The 27,890-nt window shown below is 44.0% G+C and overlaps 2 protein-coding genes across 2 annotated transcripts in view; both read left to right on the forward strand.

Moving 5' to 3' along the window:
• The window catches only part of LOC708768 (NBPF member 20), an 853,661-nt gene that overhangs the window by 340,254 nt on the left and 485,517 nt on the right, over positions 1-27,890 (forward strand).
• On the forward strand, positions 1,233-26,607 carry LIX1L (limb and CNS expressed 1 like). The gene is made up of 6 exons (XM_015150113.3): positions 1,233-1,613; positions 12,097-12,260; positions 17,221-17,361; positions 22,682-22,777; positions 23,370-23,447; positions 23,804-26,607. The coding sequence occupies exons 1-6, from the start codon at positions 1,322-1,324 to the stop codon at positions 24,044-24,046; spliced, it is 1,014 nt and encodes a 337-aa protein (XP_015005599.2). The 5' UTR covers positions 1,233-1,321; the 3' UTR covers positions 24,047-26,607.

Here is a 27,890-nt window from a genome sequence, read left to right on the forward strand (position 1 = left end):
TTCGACAGGATTTCATTTCCTCCAGTTTCCTCTATGTCCAACCTTGAATAAAGATTCCTACAAAGAGTTCCTCCCTCCATCATCAGCAGATATATCCCAGTAGATTAACTGTCTCTTTTTCAAACTTCCTATTTCTTGACCACTCACAGTTTTTAGTCAGGGTCTAATTTTCATTTCACCAAGTGTGTTTCTTCTATTTTCTTCTACTCTGGCCTCTATTTCCCCATCTTTGATTTCTGAGCCACTGTAGGAGAGATGGTGGGAAGCAGTTAATATAATCTCACCTAAGTAAAAATGGCCCAGTGACCACATGATAAAGGGTATGTAGAGTGTGTGTGTGTGCATGTGTGCAAGTGTGTGTGTGTGTGCAAAGTAATCAGAGGAACCAAGTCTGACATGTTATACCAACAAGGGTAATTTTCTTAATTCCCCCAACTGGACTTCTCAGTTTTCTAATTTTCTGCATGTATCCTAACTCTTTCTCACTCTAATGGAAGGCAAAAAGACTTGCCCATCCCACTCTCTCTTATTCCCTTCCCCTACTTAGAATAAGTGAAATCAGAAATTTACCCAACAATGTGGCATAGTAAAAAGATAAAAAATATTGGGAATCAGAACACCTATGCTTAAACTCTGAATTCCACTTTGCCATCTCTTAGCTATTTAATTTTGGGCAATTTATCTAGCCTCCCTCAGCATCTGTTTCCTTATCCCTAAAATAATAAAATCTAGTGATTGTGATTGTAAAGAAGACATGCATTACAGTACATTGCATAGTTTATGTTCATTAAATGTCAGTATCTTTCTTGCCTTAGCTCCACCACCAATTGCATGTGATGTTGGACAAGTCAAATTACTTCTCTGAGCCACAATTTCCTCACCTACAATCTGTAAAATGAAATGGTAGGACAAAATGATCTCTACTCTGTCTGCAATTCTCCCCAGTCTTGCATCTAGGCCCATTTTTTTCTTCAAGCCCCGCCCCAGGATTCTGGCCCGCTTTCTAGTGCTTGCCACAGGACTCCCAAAGACGCGCCCAAGCTACGCGTCTGCCTTTCAGAGGATGCGCTTTTTCTCTTTGCAATTGGTTCTCAGAATCTCCACCCTCCTCAACAATTTGCCTATGGCGGAGTAGTAGCCCTCTAGCTCCCGCCCCATCACTGGTGATTGGCATGGGACCTAGCTCGTCCCCGCCCCCACTTGACTGAAGGTTCGGCCCTGGCGCCGCCCTCAGTCCCCAGGCGCTAGCTGACTGGGGTGGTTGGGACCGTTAGCTCGGCAGGCTGGCAGGCTCCGGGGCGCTACTCCATTGGCGGCCGGGATGGAGACGATGCGAGCGCAGCGGCTGCAGCCTGGTGTGGGCACCAGCGGGAGGGGCACTCTCCGAGCACTGCGGCCCGGAGTGACTGGGGCTGCGGCTGCAGCCGCCACACCCCCTGCGGGCCCCCCGCCTGCCCCGCCGCCTCCCGCACCGCCCCCGCCGCCGCTGCTCATGTCTGGGGCCCCAGGACTGCCCCTGCCCCCCGGCGCCGCCGGCAGCCCGGCAGTGCTGCGAGAGGCCGTGGAGGCCGTAGTGAGGAGCTTCGCCAAGCACACGCAGGGCTATGGCCGAGGTGAGTCTGCGGGTCTGGCCTCCTGTGCGACACCCTCTGAAAGGGAGCCTTGCTCCCACAGTCCTCCGGATCGCTTTTCCTGGCGTGGAGCCCTCACTTGCATTTCCTTTTGGGGAGTTTCCTTCTGGGCTACGCATACGCACAGACGCACACACTCATACACACGTTTAAGCCTCCTACCTCTCCTTCCCTTTACTGAGTTATTAATATATTCTCCAGGGACCCTTTTTCAGATACAATCCTCTTTTCTTCCTAAGCTTTTCTCCTTTAGAAATGGAATTCCTCCTCCAGCTTAATACCTTAACATCTCTCTGCCTTTGAGAACCAGTCCCCATTGTGTGAGATCCTGTCTTTTATTTCAGATCCAATTTCTCATCCACACCCTCTCAATCTTTCCTCTGTGATCTCTGCAATTCTGGACTCCCCTGTTAATTTGCTCCAGCTCCTTAACCTTGACTTTTAAATTCTTTACTTACCTTCACTCTGAAATTTCAGTGCAACTTCAGATTTACTGGGGAACTAGGTAGTGCCTTCACAAGTCACTTATAGTAATTGTGCATTTAAATCCGGACCTGTACCACTGAGCTCACACCAGCTTCCTATGGCTTAGCACCTTACTTTGGTATCTTGTTTAGTATGGAGACTCACAGCTCCAGCCTTTCTGTCTGGCTCTGTTTTCCTGGCCCTTGCCCAGGAACTGAGGATAAATCCCAGGCCTTGGCTCTTTCAATGTTAAATTCTGTGGAAATGAGCCAGGTTAGAAACTCTATTTCAGTTAGAAAACTTCGTCTTAAAGATGTCTAATTTCTTTAAAGAGGGATGTGAGGGTTTTCTTTGTTGTTTTTGTTTAACTAGTGTAGTTTCCTATCTGAATTTGAGTTCCAGATTTATAGTGTAAGTAATAAGGAATATATAGTGAAGGGTGTGGAATACAGAATTTAAGCCTGGAATTTACAACACATCCCTTCTGTCTCCTTGGCCAGGTCCTGCTTGACCTGGAAGTGACTATATTTTTAACTTTCTGGTTTAACAATAATGCAGAGAAAAGTTACAGGGCTTTTCTGTAGATTTTCTTTTTTTAAGAAAGTTTAGTGAAAAGAGCACACACAGGGTTTGGAGATCTTTGTCACTTACCAGCCAAATCTTTGGGAAAGGGACTTAATCTCACTGAGCTTCAGTTTCTTCAAGGATTACAATATGGATTAACTGAGACATTGCAAATGACATGTAACCTAAAAATGATTATTATCTCAAATGTGTTGGTTCATAGTTCCTCAAGTAGAACATGCTTCACTTTTTCCCACTCTTAAATCCTGATAATGTAAACCCAAAAATTCCTGTGAAAAGAGATTTTTAGAGCCATTTTGCTATATGTGCCTATGATTCATTTATCTTCAATTTCCCTTTGTTCTTCATACAATTTGAACTCCTGTTATAAGACAGGAACTCTGCTAGGTGCTGGGGATACAAATGGATGAATCCGAAACTCATAAGGACATATTATTTTCCCAATGTAATCCCAAGATTTAACAAGGCTATGTGATGGAACTGCTATTAGCTACTATCCTGCTGCTTCAAGTCTCTAAGTCAAGATCAAGGGAAGGTCTTTGCCTCTGGGCACAGGAGTAGCCTAGAGTGGTCACACTAAATCTGAAGCCTTCCTCTTGGAAACTTATAGGCATTTATTAAAATTGTAGAGGAGTACACCCTTTTTCTTGTCTGTGTTACCTGGAGAGCCTCTGCTTTGGCTCCTAAACTGGGCATCCTATAAAAACTTTCATTTCCTTAGCAAGGATGAGGGAACAAGGGGATTGTGCTGACAAAGGGCAATTAGTCAGGCTTCAGACTCTGTGGTGATTTTCTTTCCTATCTCCCCACCTCCCATCGCAGTCTTTCTCATTATTCTTGAGTTTCTCATTTCCAGTCTGGATGTCCAGCCAGTACTTTAGGAGAATCTGGCAGATAGTTCAGCTTCAGGCAAGCAGAATCTCTGCCCATTTGGCTCAGAAGTCCTTTACCACATGGAATCACTTATTCTGCTTCAATTCTTAGACAAAGCTGCCACTGGCATGTACTCACATACCCTTGTGACTGATGGCATGGTATTTGGGGGAATGGATGTATTCCCCTGAATACAATTTACTTTAGCCTCTGCCTAGACAATTCATTCCCTCATCCAGCAATGCTTTACCGCATCATCTTCAATTAACATCCTTCATCTTCTTCCTGAATGCTCCAAATTCACCTTTTCCAGCCAGTCTTTAGATCTACCTTCACTCATGTGGAATATCAGTATGTATGTATGTATGTATGTATTTTTAAAAACTTTCCTGTCCTTTATCTGCCTCCCTCACCCACTTACCCAAGATACACACATAGCTCAGTATTCTGTAGGATCTTGATAAGTTTGTAGTGCATGGGATTTGTAATCAGAGGACCTAGCCCTGTTAAAAAGTTGGCCGTATGATCTTGGAGAAGTTGCTTAATCTCTCTATGCCTCATCTGTTCTCTTCATTCATTTAACAAATATTTATTGATCACCAGATGCAGTGGTGGACAAGGCAGATATTTAGTCCCTATCTTGATGGAGCTCACAGTTCATACTACAGAGCATGTATAAAGATTAATGGTGTAATAAAGCAGGCCAGCCCAATACAAAGAGGGTTGACTTTGGAGCCAAACATTGTTTCTAAATCCTGGTTCTGCCACTTCTGGCCTGTTCCTTAACTTGCTTACTTTTTGTAAAATGGGTATTATAATACTTATCCTGATAGTTTTGTGTGGATTAACTGAGACAACGAATATAAAGCATGTAGCACGTGGTACTTAGTGTGGTTGCTATTATTGTGCATTTGGAAATGCTTTGGAAACTGCAAATGATACGTATTGTTCTGCATTGCCATTTCCTTTGCCCCCTTTTTTCTATGGCATATAGTCTCTTTCTCATGTTTGACATCTGGCAATCTTTAAACAGGCAGGATCGAGTAACTCACTTGCCTTGCTCTGTAACTGCTACATTTCCCTCTTCAAACCTGTTGTTTTGGAAGTGTTGCTATCCTTTTATGTTACAATATGGCTGCATGATTGGAGATTTTGCCCTGCTATTTCACTAAGTTGAACAAATGAATCTTGTGTAGTGTTTTCTATTTAGTTGTTCCTTTTCCTCAGAATCACAGACAGCTTCTTTTCTGTAAGACTGGAGTTAAATGGGTTGGGCCAAATATTTCCAATTTTTAGAAATGCTGGATTAGTCCCTATATTAGTTTCCTGTGGCTGCTGTAACAAATTATCACAACTTTAGTGGCTTAAACCAACAGAAATTTGTTCTCTCATAGTTCTGGAGGCCAGAAGTCCAAAATCAGTATTACTGGGCCAAAATCAAGGTGTTGGCAGGGTCGTGTTCCCTCCAAAAGCTCTAGGGGAGAATTCATTCTTTGCCTCTTCCAGCTTCTGGTGGCTGCTGATATTGGTTTATTACTTGGTTTATTGCTGTATCACTATAATCTCTACCTCTGTGACTCCTCCTCTTCGTCAAATATGCCTCCTTTTTTTTTTTTTTTTTTTTTTTTTAAAGAGATGGGATCTCGCTGTGTTGCCTAGGCTGGACTGCAGTGGTGCAATCATAGCTCACTGCAGCCTGGAACTGCTGGGCTCCAGTGATCCTCCCACCTGCCTCAGCCTCCCAAGTTGCTAGGACTACAGGTGCATGTCACCACAACTGGCTGATTTAAAAAAATTTTTTGTAGAAACAAGATCCCACGATGTTGCCCAGGCTGGTCTTGAACTCCTGGCCTCAAGTGATCATCCTGCTTTGGCCTCCCAAAGTGCTGGAATTATAGGCATGAGTCAATGTGCCCATCCTGCCTCCCTCTTATAAGGACACTTGTGAATGCACTTAGGGCCCACCTATACAATCTAGGTAATTTCCCCATCTCAAATCATTTAAACCCATCTGCAAAGTCTTTGCCAGATAAAGTGACATTCACAGGTTCCAAGGATTAGGAAATGGACATTTTGGAAGGTGGCATCATTCAGTCTACCAGAGTCCCCTCCCAAAGTCACTGTTACTTTGCAGTCTCTCCTTCTAAAGAGACTGTGCACTGTAGGCTATTTAGGGGCAGATGTACCTTCTAAACATTGAAATAAGAAACAGATGAAATATTGTTAACCACCTTCCCTATCTTCCATAATAATGTGAATAGGGTCAGTCTATTCTCGCCATCCTATATGATCAAGGAGACTCTTTTTACTCACCTCTTAATTTCATTATCTCTTTATTCCTGCTTCCCCACCACAAAGTTGTATTTATTATTATTTTTTCTTTTATTTTTGTTAATTACCTTCCTGGCAAGGTTGTATTTATCCTTATGATATAAAATTTTTACTGTAGTTTCATATATTGTTTTAATATTTTTATCCTGGCCAGGCACAATGGCTCATGCCTGTAATCCCAACATTTTGAGGCCAACTCAGGAGGATTGCTTGAACCTTAGAGTTTGAGACCAGCCTGGGCAACATAGTGAGATACTATCTCTACAAAAATTTTTAAAAATTATCCAGGCATGGTGGCATGCATCTTGTAGTCCCAGCCACTCAGGGAGCTGAGGTGGGAGGATCACTTGAACCTAGGAAGTCAAGGCTGCAGTGAGGTGTGATTGTGCCACTGAATTCTAGCCTCAGTGATAGAGTGAGACTTTGCCTCAAAAAAAAAAATGTTTTAGGTTAGGTGCAGTAGCTCACACTGTAATCCCAGCACTTTGGGAGGCCGAGGTGGGAGGATCATCTGAAGTCAGGAGTTCAAGACCAGCCTGGCCAACATGGCAAAACCCCGTCTCTACTAAAAATACAAAAATTAGCTGGGTGTGGTGGCGTGTACCTGTAATCCCAGCTACTTGGGAGGCTGAGCCAGGAGAATTGCTTGAACTTTGGAGGTGGAGGTTGCTGTGAGCCACGATCATGCTACTGCACTTTAGCCTGGGCGACAGAGCAAGACTTTGTCTCAAAAACAAAAACAACAACAACAAAAAAGTTTTTATTTTGGCTGAAAATGATCACTACCTCTCATTCCCATCCTGTCCAATTAGACGTTCGTATATTTTATCTCCTAAAGGCAAAAACTAAATTATTCTCTTTTTTGTTATTCAACAGCAGGGTATAAGCACTGAAATATTCCTATCTTGGTCTTTCTTGTGAGGGACTTTGAGAAAACAATTGTCAGAGGTGTATATCTGTTATTCCTACCCTCCCACCTTACTGTTCTTTAGCCGTCTTTATGTAAACCATTATATCCATGGTTCCTCACTGAAAATATGATAAAAAATGTGAGTGCTCCACACATACACATGCACAGATACTCATATGCACACAGACACACACATAATTTTACTTTAGGAAGCTTGTGAACCTCCATGAAGCTCAGCTATGGACTGGACCTTGGAGCCTGAGTTAAGATTCCCAAATTGGAAAGAATATTGGCCCCCGGAAATCTAGATTTATGTCCCAACTCTGCCATAGCCGTGTGACCTCTAACAAGTCTTCTGTTCTTTCTTAGCCAGTGTTGGACTAGATGATCTCTAAAGTTCCTTCCAGTTCTAAACATGAATAAGTCTAGAAGCATTTTCAAATGCGGATCACAATTAGTTGCTTTTTTCTTGACCACTTTGCCCAATTATCATTTCATACTCACATTTCTAAAATCAAGACTCCCCATGCCCCTTGGCTTTGAGTAATCATTAAAAAATGGTTCTCTGGGCCGGGCGCGGTGGCTCAAGCCTGTAATCCCAGCACTTTGGGAGGCCGAGGCGGGTGGATCACGAGGTCAGGAGATCGAGACTATCCTGGCTAACATGGTGAAACCCCGTCTCTACTAAAAATACAAAAAATTAGCCGGGCGAGGTGGCGGGCGCCTGTAGTCTCAGCTACTTGGGAGGCTGAGGCGGGAGAATGGCGTGAACCCGGGAGGCGGAGCTTGCAGTGAGCCGAGATCACGCCACTGCACTCCAGCCTGGGAGACACAGCGAGACTCCGTCTCAAAAAAAAAAAAAAAAAAAAAAAAAATGGTTCTCTGGTCTGTGCGAAGAAATGTTTAACTGGATAGAGACTGAACATATGCTTTTTAATAGGACCTTCCCAATTATGGTGGTCTCCTCCTCTTCCTCTTTATTCCAGTATTCTCCCTGTTGTGTGCATGTCAGGAGAGCTGTCACCCAGTGCATTGTGCTAAACTGTCTCAAAGAGGGAACTGGAGCTGAAAAGATCTCATGGAGAGAACAAAGATGGCTGAGCTTTCTGGTCAGTATTGACCTTTGAAGAGCCCTGCCAAAACCAATGGAGGGAAAGAGAGTTTTCTTTTCATGCTGGATCTTTTTTTAATTTTTAATTTTAATTTTAATTTTTTTTGCCCATGACAGAGCCTCAGGAGGTCCTAATGATGTGCCCTCATGCTGTCTTTTAATAGAAGAATGAGCATTCTTAAAAGTCAGTTAAATGTAGGTTATTAAAAAGAGTTTATGCTGCTTCTCAAACTCAGGCTAGTACATGGGTGTTTGTTTCAGTCACAGAGCAGGCGAGACAATTTATTATTGGCCACTGATTTTAAATTCCTCGCTTGCTGGGCGCGGTGGCTCACGCCTGTAATCCCGGCACTTTGGGAGGCTGAGGCAGGTGTATCACCTAAGGTCAGGAGTTTGAGACCAGCCTGACCAATATGGTGAAACCCTGTCTCTACTAAAAAATACGAAAATTAGCCAGGCATGGCGGCATGTGCCTGTAATCCCAGCTACTCAAGAGGCTGAGACAGAAGAATTGCTGGAACCTGGGAGGTAGAGGTTGCAGTGAGCCGAGATCGCACCACTGCACTCCAGCCTGGGCAACAGAGTGAGACTCCAACTCAAATATAAAATAAATTCTTTGCTTGCAGGAACTGTGTGTTATTCTTTTCATGCCCAGTGCTTAGAATAATGCCATGTACCTATTAAATGCTCAAACTTTAGCTAATGTGTGTATGACAGCCATGAAAATGTGCAGTTCAGATTGCCTGCTGCAGGGAGCATAACTAACAGCCTCAGCCACTGCCCACCCTGGGTCATCCATAATCACATTTGCACCCCAAAGTTGCACATTTGCATCTATAACCACATTTGAAGGGACCACGCTTCCTGTAGGCTGCTCCCAACCAATGACCGAGCACATCAAGGGTATTAACACAGGCAGATTCTGGTGAGATACGGGATTCTTTTGCGATGAGGACTTCTCACTGGCTTAGCCAAATCTTTCTTAAAACTGTACTATAGCCGGGTGCGGTGACTCATGCCTGTAATCCCAGCACTTTGGGAGGCCGAGGCGGGTGGATCACGAGGTCACGAGGTCAGGAGGTTGAGACCATCCTGGCTAACACGGTGAAACCCCGTCTCTACTAAAAATACAAAAAATTAGCCGGGTGTGGTGGCGGGTGCCTGTAGTCCCAGCTACTTGGGAGACTGAGGCAGGAGAATGGCGTGAACCCGGGAAGCAGAGCTTGCAGTGAGCCGAGATTGTATCACTGCACTCCAGCCTGGCCGACAGAGTGAGGCTCTGTCTAAAAAAAAAAACAAAACAACAACAACGACAACAACAACTGTACTACAGTCTGAAACTATCATATCTAGACCTCCTTCTTTGCCTCTCTTCCACGGTCATCAGATCTTTGCTGTGCTCAGAAGGCTCTCCCTGTCTTCTCCTACTTCCTCCCCAATAAGTCTCTTGGAATTGCCTATCCCATCTTGGTGTCTTCTTGGCAGATCTGAACTAAGGAAATATGAAAGAACGAATGAGCCTTTGTTGCGATTAAGAGTAGGAGAGGAGAGGCCAGGCGTGGTGGCTCACGCCTGTAATCCCAGCACTTTGGGAGGCTGAGGTGGAGGAGGAGCTCTTTAGGAGGCCGCTTGAGCTCAGGAGTTTGAGACCAGCCTTGGCAATACAGTGAAACCCTGTTTCTACAAAAATTACAAAAATTAGCCAGGTGTGGTGACATACACCTGTGGTCCCAGCTACTCGGAGGCTAAGGTTGGAGGATTGCTTGGGCCTGGGAGGTGGAGGTTGCAGTGAGCTGAGATTGCTCCACTGCACTCCAGCCTGGGCAACAGAGTGAGATCCTGTCTCAAAAAAAAAAAAAAAAAAGGAGAGTGGTCAATATGTTGCAAGATATTGGAGAGCACCTGTGATAATTTTTTATTATGAGGCTTTAGCAAAAACTATTTGAAATGTTTGGAACCCTAGAGTCAATGTGATCCTTTCTAAAAGCGAACTGATCTCATCCCTCTTTTTTTTTTTTTTTTTGAGACGGAGTCTCGCTCTGTCGCCCAGCCCAGGCTGGAGTGCAGTGGCGCGATCTCGGCTCACTGCAAGCTCCGCCTCCCGGGTTCACGCCATTCTCCTGCCTCAGCCTCCCGAGTAGCTGGGACTACAGGCGCCCACAACCGCGCCCGGCTAATTTTTTGTATTTTTAGTAGAGACGGGGTTTCACCGTGGTCTCGATCTCCTGACCTTGTGATCCGCCCGCCTCGGCCTCCCAAAGTGCTGGGATTACAGGCGTGAGCCACCGCGCCCGGCCCTTTTTTTTTTTTTAATTAATTATTTTTCCTTGGAGCTGAGTTCAAAAGAATCCCTCCTTCTTTTTAAAGTCCTCCCATTGCTTCCTATTGCTTTAGGATAAAGCCAATACTCTAACATGGCCTAAAAGGCCCTACTTGGTCTGATCCCTGCCTTCTCTTGCATCCTCATCTTGCATTACACTTCCCCTCACTCACTCTTCCATAGCCACATGGTCTTAATTCCCTTTATTCATCATGTTCCCTGCTGTCACGAGCCTTTGAACATGCTGTTCTTTATACTCAGAACACTGTCCTCTCTCCTCTTGCCTAGTGAATTCCTAGTCATACCTGAACTTAGATATTGCCTCCTCAGGGTAGCTTTCTTTGACCTTCTTAACTAGGTCAGATACTCCGACATCTATCACTCCTTTATAGAACTTGATCACAGGTGCAATTTTACATTTGTTAGAGATCTGGTTAATATCTCTTTCCCTCTTTACACTGTAGGCTACATAAGGAAAACGTAGGGGATGAGAGGAAGTGTTCTAGAATACAATGTCAGGTCTGGAGTTTGATTTTAGCCTACTTACAACTAATAAATTAGCCATTTACTGTTTCATGGATGCTGGCAGAAGTCAAGAGACTTTGAGATTAGAGACAAAGGAATTTATTATTCATAGCACAGCAAGTAGCATGAGCATCATGTTTATATTAGTTTTCCTTGCCTCCTCCCAAGTCCAATGCAGAGGACTCAGGTAGATACTTGCATAGGCCATGGGTTGCTTCACAACAGAGGAACACTTACAGAACCTGCAGCTTGGGGAACTTGCCATTTTACAACAAGCAGAAGCAAGCATGTTCTTTATCTGAGTGAAGATAGTACCTCATCCCTCAATATTTCTTGCTGCAAGCACAGTCCTGAAAAGTAGCCCAAGTAAAGAGCAGTCAGGGTTTTGCAATCTTGCCATACCTAGCAAGATATGAAGGAGCATAAGAGACCGGCCCATGGAGGAGTGCTTCTTTTTAAAGTCCTCCAATTGCTTCCCATTTCGTTGCTTTGCATCTCACCATATAGTTCCTCCAAAAATCATTTATACCCAGGTAAAGCCTCAAAAGAGTTCTCTCCCACCTCCATGCCCTGGCTTCTCACACCCATAGTATATACATAGTATTCTGGGTTGGGAAAGGAATCTAGCAATGGATGTGCTTACTAGAAGCACAGGCTCGAGAATGGTTATTAGGGCTATATTTCCTTGAGCCAGCAGTATTGCATAAAAGAATACTCATTGGAACCAAGACTGCTTGAGTTTGAATACTCAAACTGCTACTTTCTCCTGGCATAACCTTGGGCAAGTTATTTAACCTCTCTATACCTCATTTCCCTCATCTGTAAAATATGGATAGTGAAAATATCTGCTTCATAAAGTTGCTGTGATTAAACACGTAAAGCAGTTACAGAAATGCCTGACATACAATGTGTTCAATACATGTTAGCACTTATTGTGGTGGTTATTATCATCCTGGGCCAGCTAACAATTGTGGAGTAATCTACTTGTATTTCATCAGGCAGTGATAATGGTCTGCTGACATTGGGAACTCTGCCTCCAATATTTAAGTTATTCTAGGACTAAGTTAAAATGTGAACTATTCAGATTGGAGGTGGGAGTGAAAAAAAAATTTAAATAAAATAAAATGTGAACCAGAAAAGTGGTGGAGGAGGGCAGGCATACGCTGGTCTTTCTAGGCAAATTAATCACAGTCTAGGTTTATTAATTTAAATGCTTTTAAAAGGCAATAGGTAGGGAGCTAAGGGGCTGACTCTTAATGTAGGTACAGGTTACAGATACTGTATTGAAGTATAGCACCACTTGGAGGTGTTCTCATTGCTGAACTTAACTATTTCTCTTTTATAGTGAATGTGGTGGAGGCACTTCAGGAATTCTGGCAGATGAAGCAGTCCCGTGGTGCTGACTTAAAGAATGGGGCTCTAGTGGTTTATGAGATGGTTCCCTCCAACAGCCCTCCTTATGTCTGCTATGTCACGCTGCCTGGGGGAAGTTGCTTTGGGAGTTTCCAGGTAAGAGTTGTGAGGTGGCAGTAGCAAAGGTAAATGCTTAGATGTTAGTAACGGCTTTCTCCATCACTTTGGCCATTAAACTGCCTAAAATCATATATTTGAGGACCTAAAGCAATTCTGGGAAAATTATTCTGGCAAGCATCTGAGGCCAATTTGACCATAATAGAACCTCAGTATCATGCTTTCCTTTCAAGAACTCAAACCCATTTTGAATTTGAGCAGTTATGAATATCCCCTTGCTCAGTATATCCGACTACCATCATCCAACCCATGTTCCAATCTGGCTTCAGTTATTGCATTCCAACTATTTTCCATCTCTTGTTGAGGATATAGAACAATATTCCTTCTCTCCAGTACTTTTTCATAGGCAATTACTAAAGAAAGCAATGTTGGAGTTCTCTAAGAGGTCAAATCGGAGGGACTGTGTATGGTGGGAACAGTACTCATCTAAGAGTTAGGAGATCTAAATTCACATTCCTCTGAATATCAATGGGGCAAATCTCTGGGCCTCACTTTTCCCATCTATAACATGAAGGAGATAGGTTAGATGATTTCTGAAGTCTTTTCTACTACTAACATTCTACAATTATGTGAAATACCTATGATGATGAAAAGAATGGTTGCCATTATGAGGTAGTGAGAAATTATGGACTAGTATGAATATTCTTATCAAAGATGGATTTTTTACATTGCAGACAGGGAGGCAGCCTTCTGAAATGTCAGTTTAAAACTCTGAAATGGAATTTAGAGAAAATAATAAATACCTTTGTTCTGCTTTCCATATGGTTTGTATAACCCTTAGACAAGGTTAAAAGCCCTGCTGTGTGTCTGCATAGCACCTTGAACTTCTCCTATCATATCACTTATTACAACATATCATAATTGTCTCTCCTAGTGGACTATGTTCCATAGAGGCAAAGATTGTGTCTATCTTCTTGTTAAATCCCTACCACCTATCTTAGTGCCTACCAGATAGTAGGCAAATATGTCTGTTGCATGAATGAGTGCCGTTGCAGCTTAGTTTATGCCTCAAACAAAGCAGTCCTAAGGAAACTTCATTTCACATCAGGTGATGAAATTTTTTCCCTTAGAACTGCAGTCATTTCAGGCCTGGTGCGATGGCTCACACCTGTAATCCCAGCACTTTGGGAGGCCGAGGCGGGCAGATCGCGGGGTCAGGAGTTTGAGACCGGCCTGACCAACATGGTGAAACCCCGTCCCTACTAAAAATGCAAAAATTAGCTGGGCGTGATGGCGCATGCCTGTAATCCCAGCTACTTAGGAGGCTGAGGCAGGAGAATTGCTTGAACTTGGGAGCCGGAGGTTGCAGTGAAAAGAACTTCAGTCATTTCAGAGAAATAAATATATACCCAAGATGATGAATGTTTGTGCTTCCACTTGTTTTTTTGAGATGGAGTCTCACCCTGTTGCCCAGGCTGGAGTGCAGTGGTATGATCCTGGCTCACTGCAACCTCCACCTCCTGGGTTCAAGTGATTCTCCTGCCTCAGCCTCCCCAGTAGCTAGGACTACAGGTGCGTGCCACCAGGCCTGGCTAATTTTTTTCTTTTTTCTTTTTTTTTTTTTGTATTTTTAGTAGAGACAGGGTTTCACCATGTTAGCCAGGATGGTCTCAATCTCCTGACCTCATGATCCGCCCACCTTGGCCTCCCAAAGTGCTGGGATTACAGGTGTGAGCTACCGCGCCCAGCCTATGCTTTCACTTCTAAGAGAATAAGATCTTTCCTTCTTCTTTTTTTTTTTGGAGATAGAGTCTCGCTCTGTTGCCCAGGCTGGAGTACAACAGCCCGATCTCAGCTCACTGCAACCTCTGCCTCCCGGGTTCAGGTGATTCTCCCTGCCTCAGCCTCCCAAGTAGCTGGGAGTACAGGCACCTGCCACCACGCCCAACTACTTTTTTGTATTTTTAGTAGAGGCGGGGTTTCACCATGTTGGCCAGGCTGGTCTCGAACTCCTGACCTCAAGCAATCTGTCCACCTCGGCCTCCCAAAGTGCTGGAATTACAGGCGTGAGCCACCGGGCCTGGCTGATCTTTCCTCCTTCTTCCCACCTCATTACATTGTTGAATGACTTGAACATTTTATGATGGATGCCCATAACTGAAACATTGTAGTAATTATATTTCTGTTATTTTTGGAAAGGGTAGAATTATCTTTCTTGGCCTTTTAGCCTAAACTTTTTTTTTTGAGACGGAGTCTTGCTGTGTCACCTGGGCTGGAGTGCAGTGGCGTGATCTCGGCTCACTGTAACCTCCACCTCCCAGGTTCAAGCAATTCTCCCTGCCTCCACCTCCCGAGTAGCTGGGATTATAGACGCCTGCCACCACGCCCAGCTAATTTTTGTATTTTTGTATTATTTCACCATGTTGGCCAGGCTGATCTTGAACTCCTGACCTCAGGTGATCTGCCTGCCTCAGCCTCCCAAAGTGCTGGGATTACAGGTATGAGCCACCTTGCCCAGCTTTTTTTTTTTTTTTTTTCTTGAGACAGGGCCTCTCTCTGTCACCCAGACTGAAGTACAGTGGCACAATCATGGCTCACTGCAGCCTTGACTTCGTGGGCTCAAGTGATCCTCCTACCTCAGCCTCCCGAATAGCTGGGACCGCAGGCATGTGCCACCATGCCTGGCTAGTTTTTGTATTTTTGGTAGAAATGGAGTTTTGCCATGTTTCCCAGGCTGGTCGCAAACTCCTGAGTTCAAGCAATCCTTTCATCTCAGCCTCCCAAAGTGCTGGGATTACAGGTGTGAGTCACCCAGCCAGGGGCAGGGTGCAATAACTGAAGCTAGATCAGAACATGGGCTGGGTGTTGGTAGTCTGATATACTGAGCAAGGGCATAATCCACAACTGCTCAAATTCAAGATGGGTTTGAGTTTATACCTCTTTATCCACTTTGGCAGGTGAAATTTCTCCCACTGGTTTTCTTCACAGATGACTTTTTAAGCAACAGCACTATAGAGCAGGCCAGCAGGCTAGTAATAGACAAATAGAAACAGACAAATTGAAGCATTGGGAAGACTTCAGACTTATTTACCAAACTTCATATGCTGTCTCAGAGAGCCTGTCAGTTAATAGAAATTAGGAATTATTGATAGTAGGGATGTTTAAGTACTAAACACATCCTGGTCTACTTATTTATTGTTTTTTTTTTTTTTGAGACAGTCTCACTCTGTCGCCCAGGCTGGAGTGCAGTGGCGTGGTCTCGGCTCACTGCAACCTCCGCCTCCTGGGTTCAAGCAATTCTCTGCCTCAGCCTCCCAAGTAGCTGAGATTACAGGCACCTGCCACCATGCCCAGCTAATTTTTTTTTTTTTTTTGTATTTTTAGTAGAGACGGGGTTTCACCATCTTGGCCAGGCTGGTCTTGAACTCCTGACCTCGTAATCCGCCCACCTCAGCGTCCCAAAGTGCTGGGATTACAGGCGTGAGCCACCGCACCCATTATTGTTTTTTAAGACAGAGTTGTGCTCTGTTGCCCAGGCTGGAGTGTAGTGGCACAATCATAGCTCACTGCAGCCTTGACTCCTGGGCTCAAGTGATCCTTCCACCTCAACCTCTTGATTAGCTGGGACCACAGGTGTGCACCACAACCATGCCCAGCTCATTTTTAAATTTTTTGTAGAGACAGCCTTTCACTATGTTGGCCAGGCTGGTCTCAAACTCCTGGCCTCAAGTGATCCTCCCGCCTTGGCCTCCCAAAGTGCTGGGATTACAGGCATGAGCCACCATGCCCAACCTCTGTTCTACTTTTTATTTTAAGTTTTCTTTTAGAAACAGAGTCCCACTCTGTCACCCAGGCTGGAGTATAATGGTGTGATCATAACTCATTGCAGCCTGGAACTCCTGGCTCAAGTGATCCTTCTGCCTCAGCCTCCTAAATAGCTGGGACTACAGGCACGTGTCACCATGCCTGGCTAATTTTTTTTTTTTTGGTAGAGACAGGGGTCTTGCTATGTTGCCCAGGTTAGTCTTGAATTCCTGGGCTCAAACCATCCTCCTGCCTTGGACTCCCAAAGTGCTGGGATTACAAATGTGAGCCACCAAGCCCAGCCTTGGTCTACTTTTAAAAACTGCAACATCATTTTCTTCCTTTCCTCTAATTACTCATAAATGACATAGGGCAAAGAGGCCTTTGAGATAGCCAATAAAGATGAATTATAAAGGAATACTATGGTGGCTAGAGATCTGAAATTGAATAATTTTGAGACTTCTGCAGATCAGACTTGTTCTGTGATACCTATGTTGGATACAATATAAAAACATGAATTAATTTTTATTTTTTTCCTTCTTAAGTCAGCTTTCCTTCCCGTAATTACTCCTCTTCTCTTTGTTTCCACTGGGGGGAAGAAAAGAAGTCTACAAATTCCTTCCTCAGACTCAAACCCTTCTCAGGGATAGCTCCTTTGGCTCACTACATTGAGAAAATGCCTGTTCACAGCTAAAAATGAAGTCCAAAATTCCAAGATGGGTGCTTCTGATAGAGACCAGTGGCCTTCTCTGTAGAAGCAGCCTAGACACAGCTTCGGTTCTAATCTAGAGGAATCCAAAAAACCTTGCCTGTCCACAGAACAAGATACAGATTTCTATTAAGCTGGCCAGAATCTGACTTTTGAGTAATTAATTCTGTCGACAGTTTTAACAGGGGTATTTTTCATGTCCAGTGATTATATGCTGACTTAAGCAGCCTTCCTCATTCTGCATTCAGTTTGGTATGAGCTACAGCACTCTCCAGTACCTTAATGACTTCAGGATGTTGAATCAAAATTACGTTTCCAAACATCCCGACCACTTTACCATAAAAACCTTGGAGAGTGTGTTGAACACAACTGATTTATCCAAAGAGTGTCCAAGTGTTTTCTATCTGAAGTGTTTCCCTCCCACTGTTCCTTCCTCTCTCTCATATGCACAAATACACATATTCTCACTCATTCTCCCCTGCCTAGTTTTGCCCCACAAAAGCTGAGGCCCGGAGGAGTGCTGCAAAGATTGCGCTAATGAATTCTGTGTTTAATGAACATCCTTCCCGAAGAATCACTGATGAGTTCATCGAGAAGAGTGTCTCTGAGGCCCTGGCATCTTTCAATGTAAGTTATATGGAGCTGGAAGGAGAGTGGGAGATGGGAGAACCGGCTGCTTGGGAATTCATAAATTACTGTGAAACAGAGCATGAATTCCTGTTTTCTTTCTGGTCCACTTCTCTGTTCTTTTGATTTATTCTCTGTCAGTCTATTGTGTCATGTGTTCCACATATCTCAGTCTCTAATTCTATATCTGTGTTTATGTGTTTTTGGTTGTTTTGTCTCTTTCATTTTATCTCTTTGGTATTTAGAAACCTTTAATTGCATATTTATGGAATTGTAGAGCTATTCCAAAATGAAAATTGAGCTTGAATTTTGCTTTTGCTAATTTGGGTTAAGACCTTAGTTTCTGCTGTTCTTTTTTTTTTTTTTTTTTTTGAGACAGAGTTTTGCTCTGTCGCCCAGGCTGGAGTGCAGTGGCGCAATCTCGGCTCACTGCAAGCTCCGCCTCCCGGGTTCACGCCATTCTCCTGCCTCAGCCTCCTGAGTAGCTGGGACTACAGGCGCCCGCCACCGTGCCCAGCTAATTTTTTGTATTGTTAGTAGAAACGGGGTTTCACCGTGGTCTCGATCTCCTGACCTTGTGATCCGCCCGCCTCGGCCTCCCAAAGTGCTGGGATTACAGGCGTGAGCCACCGCGCCCGGCCTGCTGTTCTTTTTTTATAAGACTGTTTTTTATTGTCACTTTTCTCCTGCCTCCATTACTTCATCTTATTGATAAATAACCCTTTTATAATAAAATGTCTTTTTATCTATTTTAGGAACAAGGAGGATAATTTATTTACTCTCTTTATTTACAACTGTTCTTTCAAATGATGATGATAAGAATCACCATAATTAATCCTAATTGAGTATTACCTTGTGGCAGGGACTGTCCTAGGGGATTTATATGTATTTTACCTCACTAGATCATCACAACAATCCTAGGAGGTATAAGTACTATTATTACTCCTATTTTACAGATGAGGAGACTAAAAACACAGAAGTGAAGTGTCAACATGATATAGCTCGTAAGTGGTCACGCCAAGATTAGAACCCGAGTTGACTTAATTTAGTTACATCTTAGAAATTAACACTGCTATCTTCCTTCCTCTCCACAAATTCACTGATACTCAGACCAAGTATCTGTTCTATTTGCATTTAATTAAGATGTAATTACAGGCCGGGTGCAGTGGCTCATGCCTGTAATCCCAGCACTTTGGGAGGCTGAGGCAGGCAGATCACCTGAGGTTAGGAGGTCAAAACCAGCCTGGCTAAAATAGCGAAACCTCATCTCTACTAAAAATACAAAAGTTAGCTGGGCGCAGTGGTGGGCGCCTGTAATCCCAGCTACTTGGGAGCCTGAGGCAGGAGAAAAGCTTGAACCTGGGAGGCGGAGATTGCAGTGAGCTGAGATCATGCCATTGCACTCCAGCCTGGGTGACAGAGCAAGATTCCGTCTCAAAAAAATAAAAATAAAAATAAAATAAAAAAGATGTAATTACATATACTAAATTAGTTCAGTTATCTGCTTTGTGGATTAGTTGTTGAACACTTTATTGAAAGTTGGTTTCCCTCTGTTTTTTAGGACCCAGCTGTTTTTCTCCCATTATTCTTTGCCCCAGTCAACAGCATCTGCAGGGAATGAAAACATTTTTATATTAATCCAAACCAAATAAAAAAAGAAGACCCCAGCTAAAATTTTTTGGAAAGTACACTTGCTATTTTTAGGTCACCTAATGGTATTGTAAAAGAAAACAGGGCCAGGCACAATGGCTCACGCTTGTAATCCCAGCACATTGTGGGGCAGATGACAGCAGATCACTTGAAGTCAGGAGTTTGAGACCAGCCTGGCCAACATGGCAAAACCCCCTTTCTACTAAAAATAGAAAAATTGGCTGGGCAGGGTGGCTCATGCCTGTAATCCCAGCACTTTGGGAGGCTGAGGTGGGCAGATCACGAGGTCAAGAGATTGAGACCATCGGGCTGACATGGTAAAACCCCGTCTCTACTTAAAAACAAACAAGCGGCCGGGCGCGGTGGCTCACGCCTGTAATCCCAGCACTTTGGGAGGCCGAGGCGGGCGGATCACAAGGTCAGGAGATCGAGACCACGGTGAAACCCCGTTTCTACTAAAAATACAAAAAAAATTAGCCGGGCGCGGTGGCGGGCGCCTGTAGTCCCAGCTACTCAGGAGGCTGAGGCAGGAGAATGGCGTGAACCCGGGAGGCGGAGCTTGCAGTGAGCCGAGATTGCGCCACTGCACTCCAGCCTGGGCGACAGAGCGAGACTCTGTCTCAAAAAAAAAAAAAAAAAAAAAAAAACCAAACAAAAAAAACAAACAAGCAAAAAATTAGCCAGGTGTGGTGGTAGCCGGGTGCGCCTGTAGTCCCAGCTGCTCAGGAGGCTGAGGAAGGAAAATCACTTGAACCCGGAAGGCAGAGGTTGTAGTGAGCCGAGATCGCACCATTGCACTCCAGCCTGGTGACAGAGCGAGACTCTGTCTCAAAAAAAAAGAAAAAAGAAAAAAATGCAAAAATTAGCTGGGTATTATGGCACACGCCTGTAATGCCAGCTACTCAGGAGGCTGAAGGATGAGACTCGCTTAAACCTGGGAGATGGAGGTGCAGTGAGATCATTCCATTGCACTCCATCCTGGGCAACAAAGTGAGATTCTGTCTCAAAAAAAAAAAAAAAAAAAAAGAAAAGAAAAGGAAAAAAAAAAAAGAAAGAAACTGTGGATTATAGAAAGTGGGATGTGCAGTATTTATATGATCATAGGCTCTAAATTCATTGTTGGCCAGGCGCAGTGGCTCATGCCTGTAATCCCAGCACTTTGGGAGGCTGAGGCGAGCGGATTGCCTGAGGTCAGGAGTTCAAGACCAGCCTGGCCAACACAGTGAAACGCCACCTCTACTAAAAATATAAAAATTAGCTGGATGTGGCGGGCACCTGTAATCCCAGCTATTTGGGAGGCCGAGGCAGGAGAATCACTTGAACCAGGAGGCAGAGGTTGAAGTGAGCCGAGATTGTGCTATTGCACTCCAGCTTGGGTGACAAAAGCAAAATTTTGTCTCAACAAATAAATAACTAAATTCACTGTTATTGAAATTATGGTTCTAGGCCAGGTGTGGTGGCTCACACCTGTAATCCTAGTACTTTGCGGGGCTGAGGCAGGCAGATCACTTGAGCTCAGGAGTTGGAGACCAGCCTGGGCAACATGGTGAAACTCCATCTCTACAAAAAACACAGTTACCTGGGTATGGGGGCACGCGCCTGTAGTCCCAGCTACTTGGGGGTCTGAGGCAGGAATATCACTTGAGTGAGGAGGTCAAGGCTGCAGTGAGCCAAGATTGTACTACTGTACTCCAGCCTGGGTGACAAAGTGAGACCCTGTCTCAAAAAAAAAAAAAAAAAAAAAAAAAGAAAGCAATTATGGTTCCTAGCTGGGCATTGTGGCTCATGCCTGTAATCCCAGCACTTTGGAAGGCTGAGGTGAGCAGATCACCTGAGGTCAGGAGTTCAAGACCAGACTGGCCAACGTGGCAAAACCCCATCTCTACTAAAAAATACAAAAATTAGCCAGGCATGGTGGTACACACCTGTAGTCCCAGCTACTTAGGAGGCTGAGGTAGGAAAATCGCTTGAACCCAGGAGGCAGAGGTTGCAGTGAACTGAGATTGCACCACTGCACTCCAGCCTTGGCAACAGAGTGAGACTTCATCTCAAAAAAAAAAAAAAAAAAGTATGGTTCTATAGTCTTCCTTTGGGATCTATGTGGGATTGGTTCCAGGATCTCTCGAGGACACCTAAACCCAAGGATGCTCAAGTCCTTCATATAAAATAGCAGAGTACAGCCTGGGCAACATAAGGAGACTCCATCTCTACAAAAAAATAATAAAATAATTAGCTGGGTATGGAGGCACTTGACTGTGATCCCAGCTACTTGGGAGGCTGAGGCAAGAGGATCACTTGATCCCGGGGAGGTTGAGGCTGCAGTGACCATCCATTGTACTCCAGCCAGGGTGACACACAGAATGAGACACAGTCTCAAAAAAAAAAAAAAAGTATAGTATTTGCATATAACCTATGCACATCCTCCCAAATGAATGCTCTAAATCATCTGTAGAGTACTTATAATACCTAATACAGTGTAAATGCGGGGCCGGGCATGGTGACTCGCGCCTGTAATCCCAGAACTTTGGGAGGTGGAGGCTGGTGGATCACCCGAGGTCAAGAGTTCAAGACCAGCCTGGCCAACATGGTGAAACCCCGTCTCTACTAAAAATATAAAAATCAGCCGGGTGTGGTGGCGCATGCCTATAGTCCTAGCTACTCTGCAGGCTGAGGCAGGAGAATCACTTGAACCCAGTAGGCAGAGGTTGCAGTGAGCCGAGATTGCACCACTGCACTCCATCCTGGGTGACAGAGCAACAGAGTGAGACTCCGTCTGAAAGAAAAAAAAAATTAAATTTTTATTTTTAATTTAAAATTGTAATTCTCAAAACAATCATTTAAGGTAGGTCTATGATTATTCCCATCTTACAGAAGAGGAAACTGCAGAACAGAGAGGTTAAATGGCTTTACCAAGGCCACACTATTTGTAGGAGTTCCAGTCCATGCTCTTAACTTCCGTGCTGTAGTGGTTTTTATACATACTGGGCTTGAATGCAGGACAGCGTGTCTTAATTCTAACCCTGCAGGGTTACATAACCAATAGAACACACAATAGGTCAGTGCCCAGGAGACCACACTGCTACCCAGAATTTCCCACACTTATACCACATTTCAGAAACTCAGTACAAGAATGTAAAATATTTTATTAATAATGTTTATACTGACTACAGTTGAAAAGTATTATTTTGAACATATTGGGTTAAATAAGATATATTATTAAAATTAATTTTACTTTTTTTTTTTTTTGAGACAGAGTCTTACTCTGTTGTCCAGGCTGGAGTGCAGTGGCCCGATCTCTGCAATCTCCACCTCCTAGGTTCAAGTGAGGTTCTCCTGCCTCAGCCTCCTGAGTAGCTGGGATTTACAGTCACCCACTACCACGCCCGGCTAATTTTTGTATTTTTAGTAGAGACAGGGTTTCACCATGTTGGCCAGGCTGGTCTCAAACTCCTGACCTCAAGTGATCTACCCATCTTGGCCTCTCACAGTGCTGGGATTACAGGCATGAGCCACTGCACCTGGACTTACCTCTTTATTTTTACTTTAATGTGGCAGAGAGGAAATTTTAAATTAAATATGTGGCTTGCATTATATTTCTACTGGACAGTGCTGCTTGAGATGATAATCCTGGTTGAAAATCTATTTGTCTTTTCTGTTCCTCTACTACCAGGGCAACAGGGAGGAAGCTGACAACCCAAATACAGGGATTGGTGCCTTCCGATTCATGCTGGAATCCAACAAGGGCAAATCAATGTTGGAGTTCCAGGTACTTTCCCATGTACTTCCCTGGCTCTAATAACATGGGTCAGCCTGCTCCTATAATATATAATGGTTCCTACTAATTCCTAACTCACTGATACTGGAAAGGAAAGAAGATTGTTACACTGTTTTTCAAAAATAAATACCTTCCTGGCCAGGCGTGGTGGCTCATGCCTGTATTCCCAGTACTTTGGGAGGCTGAGGCAGGTGGATCACTTGAGGCCGGGAGTTTGAGACCAGCCTGGCCAACATGGCAAAGCCCCGTTTCTACTAAAAATACAAAAATTAGCTGGGTATAATGGCACATGCCTGTAATCCCAGCTACTTGGGAGGCTGAGGCATGAGAATTGCTTGAACCCAGGAAGCAGAGGTTGCAGTGAGCTGAGATTGCGCCATTACACTCCAGCCTGGGTGACAGAGCAAGACTCTGTCTCAAATAGATAAGTAAATAAATAAATATTTTCCTTTCCCAAAGACCTATCAGAGTTAGTGATGAAAGTTGCTTCTACAAATCCATTTTGTAAAAGGTTTCCCATGTAATTCTGATGTAACCTCCCAATATAAAATCACTGTCCCGGTACTTCCTATTCTTCCGCCAGGAGCTAATGACAGTTTTTCAACTGCTACACTGGAATGGCAGCCTTAAGGCCATGAGGGAACGACAATGCTCTCGGCAGGTAAGAGATTTTATGAGTGGGGGTGAATGAGGGGAGCACAATCTGTCAGCGGACTCTTTTGAGGTGGTTACTATGTTAGGAATAAGGTCTATTGTGACCTATGGTTGTGAATATTGAAAGCCTTACCTAAGTACCCTCTTCATCCCTGTAATCTTTCCTATTTAAATATTAGCTGTGATTCTTTTGTCTATCTTGCTTCCCCTACCAGGAAGTTTCCTTTAAGAATCTCCTTGAAGGATTTAGGTGCTGACCTCAGTTAGGTCTCTAAAACTGAGTTCTTAGTCCCAGTTGGGTCAGTGTGGTATGATATGAACCTTTACCTTCTCAATGCTGTTCACATTCCCCTCCCCTACTAGGAGGTGTTGGCTCATTACTCGCACCGGGCTCTGGATGATGATATTCGCCACCAAATGGCCTTGGACTGGGTGAGCCGGGAGCAGAGTGTGCCAGGGGCACTGTCTAGAGAGCTGGCCTCTACTGAGCGGGAGCTGGATGAAGCCCGACTGGCAGGCAAGGAGCTGCGCTTCCACAAGGAGAAGAAAGATATTCTCGTGCTGGCTGCTGGGCAGTTGGGCAATATGCATTCTTCCAACTGCTAGGCATCCACCCACATACTCCCCAGCCTTTCCACAGCCTTTTTTGTATGTCTCCTTTCTAAGATTTAGAATGATTTTTTGTACATACTTTCTCAATTTTATACTTAAAAAATATATATATATATGTGTATAGATTCTACACCTAGATTCCTATTTGCTAAGAGATCCCTTTTCTTACTTCCAGTTTTTGGATGTAGTTTTATTTGAAACATCTTCAGTCCACTTTACAAGAAAGAGCACGTTGTCTTTGAAGCTTTGTTAGCTCTTAAACTTTCAGATTAACTGTGTAGTCATTTCAGTAGCACTAAAAGATTAACTCAAGTGTTCATGTCTCCTTCTTTTCAAATATCAGTAGCTTGAATAAGGAGTATATGCCCCACTCTTACTCTCATTCCTGCTTCTTCTTGGACTCAAACAGGGTATGAGTATGAAGATTTTGCCTTTAGTTCTTGAGCTGAACCTGCTTGCTATCCCTTTCCTGCCCACCACTACCTTATTCCTTCTCTGCCTCCAAATTTCCACTTTGTTTTGAGGCTTCCTTCCCTACCTTATTATTCTGAAAGAAGTAGAGATCTTGCTTCTGAAGCCACTCCTAAGAAACTGCCCAGGGACAAGTTAAATTACAAACAATTCATGGGACTTTACTACCTAAGTTGCTTCTAGGGCATATGTATACCATACTAGTAGTCTAGATTTCTGGATATACTCTACAGTAGATGGGGGTTATGGTTGAAACTGATTATCTTTCACTATTCCCTCTGCACATGTCCCCTGCTCACCCAGCTTCGTTAAACCCTGCGTTTAGAACTTCCTGCCTGCAGCTATTAGTAGAAGGTAAAACATATTTCCATATTTCCTTTCACCCAATATTTTATTTTCTGGAAGCATTATCAGTCCTATCTGGTTAGTGAGAACCATGTTCCCCTTATTCCCGCTAAGTTGCTGCTGTTTACTACCTTAGATTCTCATTTGTTTTCTCTTTCTTTTCTCTTCTTCCACATTAATTATTAGAACATGAGTTGATCAGGAAAATTAAATGAGACTTTAGTTTTTAGCACTTCCTAAATGACACCTTGGGAGACTGCAGTTATTTGTGTGTGTGTGGTTTTTTTTGGTTTTTGGAGATGGAGTCTCACACTGTTGCCCAGGCTGGAGTGCAATGGGGCGATCTCGACTCACTGCAACCTCTGCCTCCAGGGTTCAAGCGATTCTCTTGCCTCAACCTCCCCAGTAGCTGGGATTACAGGCACACGCCACCACGCCTGGCTAATTTCTGTATTCTTAGTAGAGACGGGGTTTCACCATGTTGGCCAGGCTGTTCGTGAACTCCTGACATCAGGTAATCTACCCGCCTCAGCCTCCCAAAGTGCTGGGATTACAGGCGTGAGCCACTGCGCCTGGCCTATTTGTGGGTGGTGGTGGTGTTTTTTGAGACGGAGTCTCACTCTGTTGCCCAGGCTGGAGTGCAGTGGTGTGATCTTGGCTCACTGCAACTTCCGCCTCCCAGGTTCACGCCATTCTCCTGTCTCAGCCTCCCGAGTAGCTGGGACTACAGGCGCCTGCCACCACGCCCAGCTAATTTTTTGTATTTTTAGTAGAGACGGGGTTTCACTGTGTTAGCCAGGATGGTCTCGATCTCCTGACCTCGTGATCCACCCGCTTCGGCCTCCCAAACTATTTGTATTTTTAACACCATTCTCCCCCACCTCTTTCCTGGGTGACATAAGAGAGAAATAACTGGTAGTACAGCAGCTAAAGTATTCTCCTTTCAGATAATTTTTTTGGAGGTCTCTAATATATATTTCCCCCTTGTTTCTGTGATCTCTTTTATACTATATTATTGTCCCATGTACTTTCTAAAGTGAGCTTGGGACATTTAGTATTCCTGCAATTGGACTTTGCACTTGACAGTTATACAGACTTTCCTTTTAGAAATAGATGAGGTTCCAAACAGAAAGTTCAAATGTAACAACAACAATAAGAATAAATAGATTAGGAAATAGGCCATAATTTGCTTTTTTGGATTTGGTAGGGGCAAGATGAAAGGCAACTTTCTTGCTTTTGAAATCATGTTGGATAAGAGGTAAGGAATCCAGCTACAATTTTATTAGTGCTTGAAACGGGCTTCCTTGAATTCTCCAGGCCCTATCATTTTTTTTTTTTTCTTACTAATCAGAAGAGAGCTGGGGTAGAAGCCCCATCTTTGTATTCCATGAAACACGTTGGGTTGGAGTAAAGGCAAAAACAGCTAGACATACCAGGTGTGTCTGTTTGTATTGATATTTATAAGCTGGCACTCATCAACACTCCTGTTTCTCCTGTGCTCCCTTCTCTGGGAAGAAGTATGGGTTAAGGGGTGTGAGTTGTGGGAAGAATTGTCCTCGTACCTCCTGGATTTATTATGTTTCTCAAATACCAACCAGTAAGATCCCAAATAACTTGAGAAAAATTGTTTCCTGATCTGTCAAATTCTGGTGTCAAAGATTTTACTCATCTTCTTAGTACATTCTATGTATTTTATATGTATAATTTTATACAATTAAAAATAGATTTTTGTCTAGTGAGCCAGACTGACTCTTTCTTGAGACCTATATATTAGAGAAGCTCTAAAACGGCCCTGTTCTTTTACATGTATACTAAATAAGAATTTTTAGGCTGGGCGCAGTGGCTCACACCTGTAATCTCAGCACTTTGGGAGGCCGAGGTGGGTGGATCACGGGGTCAGGAGTTCGAGACCAGCCTGGCCAACATGGTGAAACCCCCATCTCTACTAAAAAAAATAAAAAATTAACTGGGCGTGGTGGTGGGCGCCTGTAATCCCAGCTACTTGGGAGGCTGAAGCAGGAGAATCGCTTGAACCTGGGAGGCGGAGGTTGCAGTAGACCGAGATTGAGTGATTGCACTTCAGCCTGGGACATCAGGGTGAGACTCCGTCTCAAAAAAAAAGAATTTTTATTAGCATTTTTGGGGTGGTAGAAATGATTGCACAAGGCAGCCTGCCTCCCTTTCTGCAGACATTTAACCTGGACTTTGTCCTTGGCCCTTTCTCCCCAACTCTACCTACTCCCACTGGCAATCTCACCCATTATGGTGGCTTGAACTCCACTATACACATGACTCTCAAATCTATTTCTTCCTCCCCAACCTGTTTTAAGCTTTTACATTTACTTTCCACATACTGGACATGACCACCTGAATATGACAAAAGCCCTTTGAAACATATCCAAAATAAAATACATTTCTCCCTACTGATTCCTCTTTGACTCTCTAGATCTATTATTCAAATTACTATTATTATTATTGAGACAAAGTCTCGCTCTTGTCCCCCAGGCTGGAGTGCAATAGCGTGACCTCAGCTCACTGCAACCTCTGCCTCCTGGGTTCAAGCGATTCTCCTGCCTCAGCCTCCCGAGTAGCTGGGATTACAGGCGCCCACCACTACGCCCGGCTAATTTTTGTATTTTTATTAGAGACCAGGTTTCACCATGTTGGCCAGGCTGGTCTCGAGCTCCTGACCTCAGGTGATCCGACTGCCTCGGCCTCCCAAAGTGCTGGGATTACAGGTGTGAGCCACCACGCCCGGCTGATCTATTATTAGAATTATTATCTATGCTGTTACCTAAGCCACACACCTCAGATCTGCCCTCAACTCTTCTCTACCATAATCTAATCAGTCACTACTGTTGAGTCTACCTCCTAATAAATTGTTTTTTTTGAGACGGAGTTTTGCTCTTGTCGCCCAGTACAATGGTGCAGTATCAGCTCACTGCATCCTCTGCCTCTCGAGTTCAAGAGATTCTCCTGCCTGAGCCTCCCAAGTAGCTGGGATTATAGGCACCCACTACCA

The sequence above is a fragment of the Macaca mulatta genome, chromosome 1 (assembly GCF_049350105.2).
Source record: "Macaca mulatta isolate MMU2019108-1 chromosome 1, T2T-MMU8v2.0, whole genome shotgun sequence".
NCBI lineage: Eukaryota > Metazoa > Chordata > Mammalia > Primates > Cercopithecidae > Macaca > Macaca mulatta.